General features: G+C 41.4%; 1 protein-coding gene and 1 non-coding gene across 7 annotated transcripts in view; both read left to right on the top strand.

Annotated features, from left to right (window-relative positions):
* Window positions 1-18,175, top strand: part of UBAP2 (ubiquitin associated protein 2) — a 123,103-nt gene that overhangs the window by 95,561 nt on the left and 9,367 nt on the right. For all 6 annotated transcript variants that reach the window (XM_090274290.1, XM_090274288.1, XM_090274287.1 and 3 more), the window contains 7 exons: window positions 1,591-1,804; window positions 7,072-7,346; window positions 7,961-8,130; window positions 9,152-9,365; window positions 13,526-13,565; window positions 15,725-15,908; window positions 17,301-17,370. In XM_090274290.1, coding sequence (XP_090130416.1) covers window positions 1,591-1,804; window positions 7,072-7,346; window positions 7,961-8,130; window positions 9,152-9,365; window positions 13,526-13,565; window positions 15,725-15,908; window positions 17,301-17,370 — 1,167 coding nt within the window. The remainder of the gene's footprint in view (window positions 1-1,590; window positions 1,805-7,071; window positions 7,347-7,960; window positions 8,131-9,151; window positions 9,366-13,525; window positions 13,566-15,724; window positions 15,909-17,300; window positions 17,371-18,175) is intronic.
* Window positions 14,975-15,056, top strand: LOC150013310 (small nucleolar RNA SNORD121A). Its single transcript, XR_016510949.1, has one exon. It is a non-coding gene; the product is annotated as a small nucleolar RNA SNORD121A (small nucleolar RNA).

Raw genomic sequence — 18,175 nt, 5'->3', positions numbered from 1 at the left:
CATCGTGCCCTTTCCTCTACCTTTCCATCTGCTACCAATGTCATGTCCTTGCTGACGTGCTTAGCCAGGCCATTGAGAGCTTAGGTAGGACGTGAGGTTTGTTTGTTTGTTTACAGGGACCTTCAGGTGTGTCGTTTTTGTCATGAACAACACCTTGAGAGACTGGTAAGAATTGCTTGTATAATGTATTAGATAGAGCAGTAGTTCTCAACCCTACTGTGCTTTTATAATCAATAGGGAACTTCAGTAAATAACAACAATAATGATGATAATAAAATAATGCCAGAGTGGCATTGGAAATTGGGCACTTGTGTTTGTGTGTATGTGAGTACATGCACACATGTGTACCAATTCACACATTTTTAAAGTTGATTGAAATGTGTTGGTGGAATTGAGAAATCCTTTGCTGGCACTAGGCAGGGATTTCATTGTGTTGTAAAGCGCACACAGAGTGCATTTTATAAAATTATTTGGTGCACAATAGAGATTAGGCAGGGAAAGATGAAGAGTAGATGCATCATCAGAGAAGCCTTCATTGAACAAGTGGGCTTGAGCTGTGTTTTGGCAGATTTGTAGCAACGAAAGAGAGGTTTGATGGGTAGCCAGAGCCAAGAATCTAGACTGTGATAAGTAATGTTAGCACAGCTGTTCTAATAGGAGCAGATTCGATGATTGATGTGTAATAACAGCTCACAACCTAAAGCTTTGCTCACATTGGAGGATTTGGATGTCCTTAAAACAACTAGGATATTGATAACAAATAATTATTTCAACTTTTCTAGATCTCGCTTCTTGAGGGAATGCAAACACTTCTGTTTTTGACCTTTTAGGTGGTTTTGAAAGTTATTTTTGATCAAGTACTTGTTTTTTCAGAAACTGAATGATTTTGGTATTGTAAAAATGTAGTTGATCTGCCATTATGTTCTCTAGTCATAGGCTTTAATTTTCCTGAGGTCTTTGTATCTGACTTGACAGGATAGATAGGGGAGGTGTAACACTGTCTTTTGTATGCTTGCTTGTGGAACGTGTTTGGTGTTCTTACTCATCTAAACAACTTGAAGTAAACACAACAGTGTCAAGGCTATTTACTCAATACACAGATACCTCCTGTGTCTGATTTTGGAGTGCTAAGTTTTTAAAGTGCGTGCTCTGACCTGCATTTAATCTTGCTCATGGCTGACCTTTTTTGTGACCAAACTTATTCTAATCATTAAAGGTGATTACTGTTCCACACATTAAAAAAAAACAAAAACAAAAAACCACTGTGTTTTTGTTTTAAAAGCTTTTTTTGTCATTTAATTCATAACATTCCTCCTTAGTTTAAAAAAATATTATTTTGTTTGTAATTTTGTGACATCACTTTTTAAAAATATCTTTCTTATAATCTACAGAATCAAAATCAGGAAGTCTTGCAGGATTTATTTAGTCAGATCTTGTTGCATAGTGATATTTTCATGTCGTATTTACTCATATGAGTCTTAACTAAATTCAGATGTTCTGGATCATATTTTTTGAAATTCTGGGCATGTTTTAAAGCCTGGGTTAGAAATTCTGTATTGTTTAGGATTTCTGTTTTCTTTCCCTTTAAAGTCATCCGTCCTTGGTTCAGGATTTGGAGAGCTTACATCTTCAAAAATGGCAAACATCACCAGCTCCCAGATTTTGGACCAGTTGAAACCTTCAAGTTTGGGCCAATTTACCACCACCCCAAGTTCACAACAGAGTAGTACGAATCCTCCCACAACCACTTCTTCTTGGGACCTCAAGCCCTCAGCTACCCAGGCCTCAGTTCTTAGCCATTTTGGTAAGTGTACATTTTCTGTGGTGCTTCACAACCTGAACATTAGCAAAGTCTATTGACTTGGGAACACTAATGTGGAATTTGTCCAGAAGGTTTTTTTTTAGTAGAACTTTCCAAAGTTTCTGAATTAAATCAGTCAGATTTGTATAATACCTGCATTTATTTATTATTAGTAGTAGTTTATACCTTGAAGAGGTGTATAAAAGCATAGTAAAGGCATACAAATATAAGGAAATAACTTTGAATAAATACCTACACAGAATTTTCTGAGCTGTATTAGAAAAAGGTAGTGGCAGAAGGTGGAATGTAGACAACATTTTAAATCACACCGACTGGATTGCTTTCTCATTCTAACATTTGCATGTGTCCACTATGATTTGGTTCAGCCATACTATCTGTGGTTTATAATTTAAAGGCATCAGGTATAAGTGGAGGTTTTCTAAATAATACTCACATAGGTTTTATGACATAAACTACTATTTCTTGCCCTGGCTAGATGGCTCAGTAGGTTGGAGTGTTGTCCTGTCAAACAAAAGGTTCTAGGTTTGATCCCTGGTCAGGGCGCATACATAGGTTGCAGGTTTGATCTCCTGGCGGGAAGCGTATAGGAGGCAACCTGTCAAGGTTTCTCTCTCTTTCTCTCTCTAAAATTAATAAACATGTCCCCGGGTGAGGATTAAAAAATAAAAATCTTTAAACTATCATTTCTGGCTAACACACGTCACACCGTATTAGGGAATGGCAAGGGGTTACATTAAAATAGGGTTGGTTGTGTGGACTGGTTTATGTTTAGGGCATATTGAGTGACACAGAAGCACATTTTTCTGCTCAATGAAATGGCCTAATGTTATGGAAGTACCTGAGACTACCCCCAGGTTTGAAGTAATGCCTACCAAGGAAATTCATTAGAGACTCAATGTCCAAGGTTTTATTGTGGGGTTGGTTGTGTAGGCACCCTCTGCATAGTACACACCAAAATTCCAGATTCCTAGAAGGAAAGCAAGTGTTCAGTGTAAACCATGTTGTATAAATAGTCAAGGCACGAGTCACCTTTATTGGTTAAGAGTTGGCACTCTTTCCCTAGAACATACAAACATTCTATGTTCTCAGACACTAGCCAAGAGCCAGTCTTGCAAGCCAGCATTTCCTTTTTTTTTTTTTTTTTTTTTTCTTATATTGATTCTAGAGAGAGGGAAAGGGAGGGAGAAAGAGAGGGAGAGAATAATCCATATGAGAGAGAAACCTCAATCAGTTGTCTCTTGCACGCACCCCTTCGGGGCCTGAACCCGCAACCCAGGCATGTGCCCTGACTGGGAACTAAACCCACAACCTTTTGGTATACAGAAGGACACTCAACCAACTGAACCACACCAGACAGGGCACAAGCCAGCATTTCTGATGGCAGCTGTGGACCTCCTACATTAACTTTTTCCAGCACACTTATTAAGTGATAATAAGGTTTTAGATTTAAGCATGCCATTCATATATTCTTTTTAAGTCTGTGTTTTTTGTAGATGTCTTTAATATTAAGTACCAAAATAAATTACAACCAAAGTAAATAAGCAGAACAAAAAGAATCATAGATACAGAGATTGTTTGATGGCTGCCAGATGGGAGTGGGGTTTGGGAGATGGATGAAAATAGGCGGAGGGATTAAGAAGTACAAATAGATAGGTACAGAATAGTCATGGGGATGTAAAGTACAGCCTAGGGAATGGAGTAGCCAAAGGAAGAACATATACTCATGACCCATGGACATGGACAATGGTGTGGGGATTGCCTGAGGGAGTTGGGGGGGGGGCAAGGTGGAGAGGGCAGGGGGGGGGAAATTGGGACAACTAAAATATAATTTAAAAAATAAAATAAAATAAAGAATATTTTTTAGTATACTTTTTCGAGTTAGACAACCAGGACAAATACAGTGATCAATGAAACCTGAAAAGGCTGAAGCCCTTAGCAGCAAACTATGCAGAATGTGTAGGGCAGATCTCACAGAGGTGGTAAAAGGAAATCAAGAAGTTCTGGGTCAGACACATAGTGTTTATTACCAAAGACTATTTTCCCCCAGTATTACAAGTGAGGTAACTGAGACTTAGAAAGTCTCTGTAACGACTCTGGAGACTGCTAGAAAGGTGGTTGGTAGTTATCACATACATTTTTATATCTTTTGAATTTTGTAATACTACATGTGATACTTAGTAAAAACAATAGTAAATAATTTTCAGAAGTTTAGTAGAAAATCCATAAAGCAACAAAAATATAATTCTGTTAGCTAAAGGCCAGATGTATATAGCCACTCCATACTATCCTTAACCATAAACTGAATCTTCTCTCTGCTTAAGAAATTAGCTACACATTCAGGCATCCTTTTCCATTTATCATATACGGGGAGGATGGGGTCAAAATTAGGTTTAGAGACTTCCGGTCAAGATGGCGGCATAGGTAAACACAGCTCGCTTCCTCACACAACCACATCAAAATTACAACTAAAATATAGAACAACTACCACTCAGAACTGACAGAAATTTAGTTGAATAGAAGTCTGACAACTATGGAATTAAAGAAACCACATCGATCCAGACTGGTAGGAGGAGGTGGAGGCACGGAACAGGCTGGTCCCACATTCACGTGTTGTGAATAAAAATTCAGGAGGGATATCTCAGGAGCGAGGAGTCCCAGCCCCAGACCATGAATCCCAGCACAGTGTTCCTGTACCAGGAGGATAAGTCCCCATAACTTCTGGTTGCAAAAACCAATGGGGATTGAGTAGCTGGAAAAAAGTGCTGGAGTCCCAAGCAGTTCCCCTTAAAGAACCCACACACAGACTTACTCAGACTCACTACTTCTGAGTAAGTGATAGCACCAGTGATAGCAGCCTAAAAGGCACCAGTGGCATATGGGGAGGAACTGAAGTGTCTGGCATCAAGGTGAGAGCTGGGGGCAGCTTTCTTCCAGACAGAAAGGTGGTGTGCAGAAGCTATTGTCCCTTTTCTGAGCCCTCACCTCAAGGAGCTATAGAACCGGCAGGCAGGTGCCATATCTGAGACTCCATCAACACAGCTAATACTGTTTGCCCTGCTCTGGAGATACCTTGAGGCTCTGTTCCACCCACCTTATGGGCCTAACCAAACTGTTAACCATGACTTTTCCATATGAATTGCTGGTGTTGGCTCATGCTTCCTAAATCCTATCAAGATAAGCAAAAGCTGGCCTAAGTAAACCCCAGCCACTGAACCTTCTGCCAAGTAGCCCCAGGCCGGGTAGTAGCAGCAGCCAGCCTAGATTCACAGCTTGGCTTCACCTGCGAATCTCCAAGCCCAGCACAAGTGACAGCCATCTAAGATTGCTTTATAGCTCATACAGGGTTTCCCTGGGCAGAACACAGGTGGGGGCCGACCTTGGCCTGCACCACCCAGGAAACCCCAGAGCTTATGCACCCAGTGGACAGCTATAGACCACATTGGAGCACCACCACCCTGCACCTGCACCGCTGATCCTCCATGGAGGGTGGAGGTTGGTGGTCAGTGCTCACAGCCAGTCCTTGCAACTGACTGTCCTGGGTAAATCCCTCCTGCCGATAGCAGTCAAGGCTCAACAACAAGAGGAGTACCCAACTTGGGTGATAGGGGAGGCTATACCACTGGACTATATACAGGACACCTGGTACATTAGGCCACACTACCAAGACAGGGATTCAAAGCAGCTCTACCTAATACATAGAAACACAAGGAGACAAAAGAACATGACCCAAATGAAAGAACAGATTGACTTCAGAAAAAGAACTAAACAAAAGGAAGATAATGCAGAGTTCAAAACACTGATTACAAGAATGCTCAAGGAATTTAGTGAAGACCTCAGCAGCATAAAAAAGATCCAGTCAGAAATGGAAGGATACACTAATTGAAATAAAGAATAAGTCACAGGGAAACAACAGTAAAGTGGATGAAGCCAAGAATCAAATCAATTATTTGGAACATTAGGAAGCAAAAAAGCAACTAATTAGAACAACAAGAAGAAAAAAAGATTTCGAAAAAACAAGGAGAGCGTAAGCAGCCTCTGGGACAACTTCAAGAGGTCCAACATTCACACGAAAGGGGTGCCAGAAGGAGAAGAGAAAGAGCAAGAAATTGGAAATCTATTTGAAAAAATAATGGAAGAAAGTTTCCCTAATTTGGTGAAGGAAATAGGCATGCAAGTCCAGGAAACAGAGTTCTAAAGATGGATGCAAAGAGGCCCACTCTAAGACACATTATAATTAGAATGCCAAAGGCTAAAGATAAAGAGACAATCTTAAAAGCAGTGCAAGAGTAGAAGAGAGTTACATACAAAGGAGTTCCCATAAGAATGTCAGCTGATTTCTCAAAAGAAACTTTGCAGGCAAGAAGGGATTGGCAAGAAATATTTAAGTCATGAAAAGGAGCCAGGATTGCTCTACCCAGCAGAGAGATCATTTAGAATGGAAGGGCAGATGAAGAGCTTCCCAGACAAGAAAAATCTAAAGGAGTTCATCATCACCAAGCCATTATTATATGAAATGTTTTAAAAGGGACTTATTTAAGAAAAAAGATGAAAACTATAAACAATAAAATGGCAATAAATACATATCTGTTAACAGTTGAATCTAAAAAATAAACTAACCAAACAAGAAGAACAGAGACAGAATCATGGATATGGAGAGCATTTTGATGGTTGCCAAATGGGGGGGAGGGTGGGAGAGTGAGTATAGAGGTGAGGAGTTTAAGAAATACAAATGGGTAGTTACAGAATAGCCGTGGGAATGTAAAGTACAGTACAGGAAATGGAGTAGCCAAGGAACTTAACATGCCTGACTCATGGACATGAACAATGGTGTGGGGATTGCCTGCGGGAATAGGGGTGCTGGGTGGAGGCGGACAAAGGGGGAAAAATCGTGACAAGTGTAATAACATAATTAATAAAATTATTAAAAATAAAGTATCTTTACAGTTGTAATACAAATACATATTACAAAAATAATAATGCAAGAATAAACTGTTTTGTGTACTCAGCTGTAAACCTACTTTTGACCACTGCTGTACATTACACCCACATACATATAGACACACACGCACCAGCACGCCTTTACAGAGGACACTGATGCGATTCAGCTAGAAGATGGTTGGGAGAAACTGGTGACGACTATAACTCTTCACTGCCAGTGATGGTGAAAGAGGCAGCTCTAAACACATGTGCCAAAATAATTGATTGTTGCTTAATTTTTTTTTTTTACCCCCTCTTTACATATTTCCTAGATTTTAAATCTCAGCCTGAACCTTCCCCAGTTCTTAGCCAGTTGAGCCAGCGACAGCAACACCAGACTCAGACAGTCACGGCTCCTCCTCCTGGGTTGGAGTCCTTCCCTTCCCAGGTGAAACTTCGAGAGTCAGCACCCAGAGACAGTACCTCCACTGTGAACAAGCTCTTGCAGCTTCCCAGCATGACTGTTGAAAACATTGCTGCGTCTGCCCACCAGCCACAGCCTAAGCACATCAAACTCCCTAAGCGGCGGGTACCTCCGGCTTCCAAGGTGGGCATTTCATGGTGAAGTCACAGTCCAGAGGTGGATGTATTTTAACATTTAGCTTAAGTGTTGGGTTAGCAAGTCTCAGAAACTGAACATGGTATTTTTCAAGCACATAACTTCCTGCTTTATGAGGAATTGGCAGTTTCTGAGTGACTGGGCTAATATTAGAGGGAATGGGTTTGTGCTGAAAGAGACTAATTCAAATTAAAGTATCTGGCTCAAAGAATCTGATGATCTTGTGTGTTTAGCTGTGTCCCACAGATGGAGGATGAATGGGTCTTGAGCCAGATAATGCTTTAAGGAGTTCTCCTCCTTTACTCACCCACAACACAGCCCCTCGCCCCCTTATTGATCTAAGGAAGCAGTTGGTCGCATTGCCCATTCTCGTTAACTTTTAGTTTTTTGTTTTTGTTTTTTTGCTGTTTTCCCTTCTGTCTCTTTTTTTTTTAAAAATACAACTCCTTTTCCTTCCTTTTGGCCTTTCCTTCCTTTTCTTTCTTGTTCCTCAGGCTTGCCAGGTGTGCCCTGGGAACCCAGTGTTTGTTTGGCTCTAGTATAGACCTCTGGGACTTCGAATCCATGATCTCTGTTCCTAACATGGCAGCTTTGCTTTACAGATCCCAGCTTCTGCAGTGGAAATGCCTGGTTCAGCAGATGTCACAGGATTAAATGTTCAGTTTGGCGCCTTGGAATTTGGATCAGAATCTTCTCTTTCTGAATTTGGATCAGCTGCAAGCAGTGAAAATAGTAACCAGATACCCATCAGCTTGTATTCGAAGTCTTTAAGGTACATAGCTTCCCACTTCTGGTTTTGACTTGAAGTCTTATGTTTACAAGGTAAACAACATAAAGCTTAGGAAATCACCTGGTGGAGACAGACTATTTGTGCAGCCATCACCAGTACCTAATCCAGAACTTTCCTTTCAGCACCCTAAGAAGAAACCCTGCACCTATTAGCAACTACTCGCAATTTCCCCCTTTTCCCAGCCCCTGGCAACCAATAATCTGTCTGTCTCTGGATTTGACTATTCTGGACATTGCATATAACTAGAATCATGCAGTTCATGGCTGTTTGTCACTGACTTATTTCACTTAGCATAGTGTTTTCAAGGTTCATCTATGTTGTAGTATGTATGCATTTTGTTTACAAATAATATTGTGCATACATACCACATTTTATTCATGAGTTGATGGCCATGTGGGTTCCCACTTTTTGGCTAGTATTAATCATGTTGCTATGAACTCTCAGTTATAGATTTTGTGTGCTTTTGGTTCTTTGGATGTATACCTAGGAATTGCTGAGTTACATGGTAACTTATAATTAACCATTTGTGGAAGCATCGAGCATTTTCCACAGTGGCCACCGCATTTTAACATTTCTATGAGTAATCTCTGAGTGATGCAATTTTTTCATATCCTGCCAACTCTTTCAGTGGAATATTTTATAAATAGAGAAGCCCAGATTTTAGATTTTATTACATTAGTTAATCTTTCCTCTTTCCAGAGCCCAAACCTGATATTTACTTGGGTTCCCTTGGTCTCAGACATCTGCAATCTGTAGATTCTTAAAGCTCTCCCCTTGCCTGTTAATTACATTAGGTGGGTATAGCTTTTATGCAAGTGGGGCTGGACTGGGGGGTTGTTTTGAATCTTCATTGCATTGTTAATAAGCTTAAAGAATTCAGTAGTATAAACTTTTGGTTGTAGACATGTTTATTTAATTCAGAGTGTGACAAAGTGATGAAGTTGTTCTTCATGAAGCCATGGAAATTGACACAAATTTGTCTCATACCTTTTATTCTTTGTAGTGATTCTTTGAATACCTCCCTACCAATGACCAGTGCAGTACAGAACTCTACCTATACAACTTCCGTCATTACCTCCTCCAGTCTGACCAGCTCATCCTTGAGCTCCACTAGTCCAGTAACAACGTCTTCCTCCTATGACCAGAGTTCTGTGCATAACAGGGTTGCATACCAAAGCTCTGGGAGTTCATCGGAGTCAGCTCCAGGAACTGTCACAGTAAGTGGTCTTTCAAGTTTCTTCTTGTCCTATTTGGAGCTCAGTGTAGTTTGGAAATTAAGCTTTTTGATCGAGACTTTCTTTTTTACAAATTGGCTTTTTTAGTAGCATCCTTGTAGTTTGTTGAATTTGCTAACAATAGGCATCTCATTTGAAACCTGCATTATAATCACGTTTCACACAGGAGTGTGCGTAAATGAACCCAGAAACTTAGTATAAGGACAAACTCAAATTATTCATAGTGGTTTGGATGGGGTAAGAGGAGACTGTAATATTTTAGTTCCTTGTAAGGCAAAGATATTCAAGCTTTACTGGTGAGAGCTGCATTAGAAAGTGGATAACAACAGCCCTGACCGGGTCTTACCCGAGCCCTGACTGGTGTGGCTCGGTTGGTTGGGCATCATTTCGCAAATTGAAAAGGTTGCTGGTTCGATTTCTGGTCAGGGCGCATGCCTGGGTTGCGGGTTGGGTCCCCAGTCGGGGTGTGTACGGAAGGCAACCAGTGTTTCTCTCTCGCATTGATATTCCTCTCCCTTTCATTCTCCCTCCCTTACCCTCTCTCTAAACAACAACAGCAAAACCTAGATAAAATCTTAAAAACAAAACAAAACAGCCCTGGCTGGGCAGCTTATTTGGTGGGAATGTTGTCCTGTGCACCAAAACATTGCAGGTTGATCCCCATCAGGGGCGTGTATGGGAGGCAAGCGATTGATGTGTGCACTGTCTCTCATTCGTCCTCCCTCCTCTCTTTCTCTCTCTCAAATCAATAAACATATCCTCAGGTGAGGATTTTTTAAAAAGTGGATGATAACATAAAAATATTAAAAATAGTTGAATTGGCCTAGCAGAAATTTGGGTACATTTTTTTCCTTTTTTTTTTTTAAAGATTTATTTATTTATTTATTTATTTATTTATTATTTATTTATTTATAGAGAGAGGAGAAGAGAGGGAGAGAGGGAAAGAAACATTGATGTGAGAGAGAAACGTCAATCAGTTGCCTCTCACATGTGCTCTGACTGAGGATCAAACCTGCAATCCAGGCATGTGCCCTGATGGGGAATTAAACTGGCCACCTTTCACTTTTCGAGATGATGCCCAGCCAGCCAAGCTACATGGGTTAGGGCTGGGTACATTTTCTAAGTTTCCGTCTAAGCAAGAGATATTTGTACATCTCTAGTTAAAAGTTTTTTGTTTCTTGTTTTTTTACTACTTTTGTTTTTTATCTTTTATGTTAGATATTTTCCTCAACTATCTGGTGATTTCAGGCTGCCTACTTGACACTAAATGGTTAACTAAGTGCTCTGGCTTGGGGTTGGGGTTGCATGTGATTGAAGGTGAGCGCTGAAGTGGGACAGCATGGGCAGGCCAGTGTCTTGTCTTGTCTTTTACGCCTTTGTCAGCCCCTTTGGGCCTTTTCTGTTGAGCTTGTTTTGTTTAGATTCTCCACGGACTGCTTCTAATCTCCCTGTAGGACTTTTGCCTGTCTGTCAGTGTCATGAGAACCTAGTGGGAAAAGAAGGCTGCCCTTGGAATATTTGTTTTGTCCACATTGACTTGAACCATCTATTTTTTAATAGTACCCTGGGCCATGTGTTTCCCTCTTGATAAATTTTAGAGCGTCTGGGAAATGGTGGGAGGGGCATTCACCCAACTATGCAAAGGGAGGGAAAGAGGGGATCTGATTCTCTGCAGTCTTTAAACAAATCCTCCTACATTTAACCCTCCCTCCACTTGCACTTCTAGAGTTATTTGATAGAGAAATACTGAGTTGCCTGGTATGGCTCTTTGTTTTCTGGTTTTCCCTACTTACTACTGGCTTAGGATTTGGTCTTAACTAGGTCAACTAAGTCAGTTACCTTTTCTTCACCTGCATTTGTCTTTCTAGGTTTACATATTTTTTAAAAGCCATGTATTTCTGATCTATCATCCTTAACAAAGTTTATTCCTGTGCTTTCCAATATGGTAACCACTAGCCACATGTAGTAGTTTATTTAAATAAATAAAAGTTCAGTTCCTCAGACATACTATCTGTCTGTCTATTTGTTTATTTATTTATTTTAATTCTCACCTGAGATTATGTTTATTGGTTTTAGGGAAAGAGGAAGGGAGAGAGAGGGAGAGAAAAGTCAATGTGAGAAAGAAACATAGATTGGTTCCCTCCCACGCGTGTCCTTACTGGGGATCAAACCCGCAACCTTTTTTTGTTGTATGGGAAGATGCTCCACCCACCTAAGCCACCCAACCAGGGCTAACCATATTTTAAATGCTCAATATCCAGATGTGGTTAGTAGCTAGAATACAGAACCATGCACATACAGAATATTTCTAATATTGCAGAACATTCCCTTGGACAGTGCTTGTCCGTACAGTTTCTAAACATGTCAGACTATGTATGATCCAAGCTTAAATCTTTTATCTCCACGACATCTCAATTCCAGCTCTGACTTTACCTCTTGTTTTGTTTACACATATCACTCCACTCATTTCTTGCTTGGCTAGCTAAACTAAAACCCCTATAGATTTCTGATTTTCCTGACCATTTGACACTTCTTTACTTTGACTGCCACCATTCTGCTGTCTAGAATTTCCCCACCACAAATAATGTGACCCGTGTGTTGTATCAGTTTGTCTGGTGTTTGTATTTTAAAAATAATTTTCAAGGGGGAATGAAATATTCCTCAGGTCTGATGGCTGCTGTTTCCTGTTCCCCTTTTCTAGTCTTTTGATCTGGTGCGATTTTGAGAAGACTTCGTTGTATGTCAGGGTTTGTGCTGTTCAGGATGCACATGCTCGGCATCATGTGTATGTGTTTAGTGAGCAGTAATCTCAGTTGAGAGGAAGGCGAAAGAGAAGAGCTTTGATTGCCCTCAATATTGGTGAAGTGTGTTATTTCTCTTTCCCTAACTTTAACCTTTTTAACTCATGGGGTTTTTTTCTTAGCAGTTCTGTTTTATTGTTTACATTGCTTGTAAATAATTTGAAATTTTTTAAAGAATAAAATGTGTTGTAAATAACATTTCATGAACAAAAATTGTACTGGATTTGGGTTAATGTAGAGGTAACAGCTATAAGGTCTGTCTTTTTCATTAACAGTTTTGATATTTGTAAGAAGGAAATTTTTGTTAGCTTCTTTCTCCCATTAGGGACCGGGTCTGAACCTTGTAGACTCCATTATCAATTACTCTATGCCGTGTCTCCCCTGCTCATTCTGTGGAAGCAAAAGTTTCCTATGTGAGTTGGTTCTAAGCAAATGCCAGTTGTTTCCGTGTTCTGCTCTTTTGGGGACTACCGCACTGTCCTAACTCACTCTTCCCCCACCCAGTTCAGAAAAGCCATGTTTCAGAGTAACATCTCTTTTTCTCTTGAGAACTATTTTGCTATTATTACAAAATATTACCCTTGTTTGTAAGTTGTCTTTGTTATAATTTGGGAATGTTTTTTAAAAAGATTTTATTTGTTTTTAGAGGGGAGTTCTGGGAAGGGAGGGATGTGCAAGAGATACATTGATTGGTTGCCCATTGCACACCCCCAACTGGGGACCTGGCCCGCAACCCAGGCCTGTGCCCTGACTGGGAATCGAACCCATGATCTTTTGTTTCATGGGCCAGCACTCACTCCACTGAGCCACACCAGACAGGGCTGGAAACTTTTTCTTTATTGCATGATTGGTAGGCAGACTATACATGAGGCAGGAAGGCTTCTTTCGGGTGATTTCAATATGAGAGTTAAGTTATTTGTAATGCTTAATAATTTTTAGGACTGTTTTCTGTGATTTGGGTCTTATGTTGTATGCTTAGTAACTTCCCTAAATTCCCAATCTGATTTTCAAAAATGTTGAATCCCAGTCAGGGCACATGCCTGGGCTGCAGACCAGTTCCCCGGCTGGGGCCATGCAAGAGGCTACCAATGTTTCTCTCCTTCTCTTTCTCCCTCCCTACCCTGCCCATCTCGCTAAAAATAAATAAATAAATACATCTTTTTAAAAACTTAAAAAATATAAAAAGTATTTGTCATATTGCCCCTCATTTTATAAAAAGACAAAGTAAAACAGGTCATCGTTCCTTGATTGTTCCATGTGTTTGTGGCTAAATCCCAACAGAAAGTCATCTCTTGAGTTTTTTGATTTTGTGGGTTTACTTACTTTATTTTCTCTTTATAGAATGGACATGGTGGTGGTCGAAGTCAGCAGACAATAGACAGTAAGTGTATAAGCTAACTGATTGTGTTGTGGCTGGTGGAAACCAAGCAAAAAACAGAAACAAAAAAAGACATCATTGACTTTATGGGGAACACAATAGGTTAATGGCTAATTCTGCAAAAATAGTTTAAAAAAATTTTTTGATAGCTACTTCTCGTCCATTGTTGGCACCCTTTCTTTGGTAGGGTTTAGAAGTTTAGTTAGAGATGCCCATCTGACCAGGTGGTAGCTGGTGGTATTATTAGAAACGAGGTAATAGTCTTACTTTGCCTTAGTCAGACTGTACCCAGAGTATAGTATTGATTTAAAAGATGCTTTGCTCAGAGGTACAGGTTCTAAGATGGTCAGAAGGCTCCCACTCCAATAATGTAAAGGACTTTAAAAGCAAAAATTGGTGTGCTAGTTCAGGAAAGACATGTTCATTGCCTGCAGGTTCTGACAGACTGTTCCTAGAAAGAGATAAAATGTTGCTCACTCTGAACACTTGGGAGAAAATGAGGGGTCTCTTCCCTTCTCCCCCTAGTTCCAGTACAGCTCAGTGATCACTGGAGATAGCGCAGGTGAATGAGTCCCTGTTAGGTGTTTTTTGGTTGTTGTTTTTTTTCCTTTTTTTTTTTTTTTTTTTGTTTTTTGTTCTTGGTGAGCCTATCTGTGATTTTTTTATAGTGATTTTTTTGTTGATCATTCAGTAAGGCAAGTGGGTATTGAGTATGGAAGCTGGAAAGACTCTCTTTTTTATTTACAATATTTTTTTGGAGCATGGACATGGAATTTTACCAGACCTGGACTGGGCCTCAGTCATAATTGAAATGACATGTGTGGTTTACCCAGAGTGTTGGTATTGCTGGGCTGCCAGAGCTGTTTGGAGACACGCTGGTAGCTCTGGGAACCTTGGATGTCAGCAGAAGTTCTCATTTCAGAAGCCATGGTGGCAAGTTCCGTTTGTCCGGTCATGGGGTTGAGAATACACAGAGGTGTACTAGATTAGTTGGAGATTTTTAAATGAGATAATGAGATATGAAATGTCTGGAAAACATAGCATGAATTTTAGGTAAGTTTTGTCTCCCATTCTCTTCTCCACCCATTCTCCCTTCCACTCACACACACGCACATACTTGTTCTTTGAGAAGCTTTATATGGACCTGTTATCAGCATGATCCATGACTAACTTAACGGGGTTTGCATTTTAGATCAGGGACATCTGTGGTGTCTTCATCTTATTTCTGTAAGAACGGGTATTGTATTTGGAATAGAGTATCAGTAAAGAGCAAGCCTCAGGAAAGTAAGGGCTACTCTAAAAATTGACCATATTTTATGTTGAGACTGTTGCTGCCCGTGCTTGTTTTTGAATTTTCCTTCCTACTAGGCTCTCAGGGAGTGCTGCAGGAGGGTAAGGTTACTCCTTCCTAACCGGAAAAGACGATGATGCTTTATTTCCAAGCATATATTCAAGTCATATGTGTGCATGACCCTAAAACTGAGTCTTTTCTGTGGTTGGGATTGATTGCACTCATGGTCTTCTAAAAGCCTAATGTACTCTGAGGTTACTCTCTTCAAGCACAAGTGAGGGAAGTGCTCCATGTGCCTTTGCAAGTAGGTGCTGGACAGCAGCAGTGTGTTCTTTCTGCAGATTGTAGGCATATGTAACTCAACGATGTGTGTGCCTGGGGCTCTCAACCCCCACCCACCTTCCCTAAACCGGCTTTGAGCTTTCACAAGGTCTGCTTGATTTGATACTTACTTGATAGAAGCAAAGACCTAGCCCTTAGGTGGTCTTGCCCACCAGATTTTCTCTGTCCCCTGTTGTACTTTTTAAGTAAATTTTGCTTCACTATATATATCAAATTCAGAGCCTCTTTCTGGCTGTGACTTTAGGATTGACCAGCTTCCTTTAGTTGGGAGAAGTATGTCCACATCATAGGGAAGTTTATGATTATAAACATGTCATTTCCTAGTCTCCTTGGGCCCTGTGCATTTTACCATCACATGGCATTCTAATAATCATATCTGACAGAAGACTGTCTAGAGACATGCTTGGGCATTTTCTGTACGGAATGTAACTTTGTGTAAGTCTCAACTGATCCTGTCAAGTCATAGATATTAAGCATATTTCAGATACTCATGGTTGGATCTGGAATTAAACACATCTGTTTTTTACAGCTGCTTCATCCGTTCCAGCTCCAAAGACAGCAGACCCTCCTTCCACCCTCCCATCTGTGGGCTCACTGCCCAGCACCACGTCCGGCAGCACACTTCTACCCTCCACATCTCAGCACACTGCCACTTTACCCTCCTTGTCTCAGCCTGGTGACCTGTCCAGCAGCCCCCTCTCTCAGCTTAGCAGGTATGAGGAAAATAATGGGCTCAGAATGAGAGGCCCACTGGGGCAAACTCCTGGAGCCCTTACAGAAGGCTTTTTCCATGAACAAATCCCACCGTTGCCCCTAGTACGATGTCCTGGCATTTGCAATAATGCCCTAGAGTAGATTTGGGCTGGGTGGGATTACCATAGCACCAGCGATGAAAACTTTGCATGCTTGTAATGCCTCTGCTGTCACGGAGCACTCAGCCCCCTAGGAATGTAGGGTGGAGCCAAGGGGTTGCTTCTCCTCTTTTTGACCCTCAGGAGAGTGCCACTAGCTGAGCCTCTTCTCCCAGCTCTAGGTTCCTGTCACTGATGCAGAGTGAGAATGCTGTTGGATTTCAGAGCAGGTGTCTCTTTTTTCTTTCTTTCTTTCTTTCTTTTTTTAAAGATTTTATTTATTTATTTTTAGAGAGAGGAGAAGGGAAGGAGAAAGAGAGGGAGAGAAACATCAATGTGTGGTTGCCTCTTGTGTGCCCCCTGCGCACCCCCAGCTGGGGATCTGGCGTGCAACCCAGGCATGTGCCCTGACTGGGAATCGAACTGGTGACCCTTTGGTTCACAGGCCGGCGCTCAGTCCACTGAGCTACACCAGCCAGGGCCTGAGCAGGTCTCTGACTTAACACTTGTCATGGCTTCACAGATCAAATTATTACAACAAGGTATAGGAGAATGGGTTTCATTTTGTTCTCACGTTGTCTTTTTTCTTTTTCCTCCAAATATTTTTATTTATTTTTAGAGAGAGAGGAAGGGGAGAGAAAGAGAGTGAGAGAGACATCAATGTGAGAAAGAAACATCCATCAGTTGCCTCTCTCACACCCCCAACTGGGGACCTGGCCCACAACTCAGGCATATGCCCTGACTGAGGATGGAACCGATGACCAATTTTGCTTTGCAAGATGATGCTTAACCCATTGAGCCATACCATTCAGGGCATCACCTTGTGTCTTCTAAATAGAGTTCACCTCTTTTTCCCTTTAAGCCAGGAGCAAAAGCATTTGAATTAAACTCTGGATTTGATGGCACTTCAGGCTCTGAATCTGGCATGTAGGGTTGAACATAGAAACTTTCTTCCCTCACCCACAGTGATGTAATGGGGTCTCCAAGGCTGATAGTGTTCTTAGTGCAATCCTGTTCTTCCAGTATAAAAAGCAGATGGTTATAGCTTACTGAAGCTGGCCTTGGAGATTTCCCAGGACAGGATGTTCCAGATCTTTGTGGCGGGTTTTCCTTTAGCTCATTCTAACCACCAGGTCACCTGGACTGGGTTTCCAGGTGCTGGGTGTGAAGCTGGGGCTTTTCTTGAAGGGACAAGGCAAGCTTATATCTAGCTCACCCAGACATGGGGGCGGGGTGCTCTGTTTTGTCTTCTAGTTCACTCTCCAGCCATCAGAGCAGCCTCTCCTCTGCACACGCAGCGCTCTCCTCAAGCACATCACACACAGTGAGTATCCCCTTGGCTCCCCCTCCACCACCCTGCTCAGTGCGCCTGGAGCTTACTCACCTGCATGTGGGCCTTTAGTTTGTGGGTTTTAAATACCCGAGATAATGTCGAATTGTTTGGCTATAATGTCTTGATCTAAGTATGTGTTTGGAGCACCATGGAAGACATCTTGCTTTCTTAGTTCACGCTTCTGTGGAGGAGTTGCTTCCCTAGACCTGAGATGTGATGGACAGGGCTGTCAGGTGGTGAATTTACTCCCAAGAATTCACTGAGCTTCCTGTTTGTTATAGGACACCTTTCTGCCTAACAGGGGTGATTTATTTTCTGGGAAATGTTTTATTGAGGTACAGTATTTGCAAGCTTTTAGAAGAAAGTGGGTTCATTACTAACTTAAGCATGGGCTTCACTAAAAGTCAACTTTAATCGAGGCCATTTTTCCTGCATAATTGTCTGTTACTTTGTGAAGGCCTATGTAGAGAAAATGCTTGAATGGAAAAGGGAGAGCTTATGTGAGAATATCCATCCTCTGCCATGTGCACAGGCATAACTCTCTGAGACTGACGGCCCTGGCTCATACCCTAGTCATTGGTACAAGCCAGGGCCGTCAATTTGTTGGTGGTCATGGGGACTTTAATTGTGGCATTAGGTATTCTGTTCACTATTAGCTCTGGCCACCTCAGGCCGTTTCCCCAACTCAGAGGCAGAGGCTTTAGGAAGGGTGCTATTGATGAATGAAGTCAGGAATGTGGAAAGGCAAGACAGGAAGTACAAGTGGGTGTCAGCTGGAAGTTCTGGTGTGCCAAAG

This window comes from Furipterus horrens, unplaced genomic scaffold, assembly GCF_987537825.1.
Source record: "Furipterus horrens unplaced genomic scaffold, mFurHor1.1.pri manual_scaffold_4, whole genome shotgun sequence".
Classification (NCBI taxonomy): Eukaryota; Metazoa; Chordata; class Mammalia; order Chiroptera; family Furipteridae; genus Furipterus; species Furipterus horrens.
This window is presented reverse-complemented; position numbering and strand designations above follow the sequence as displayed.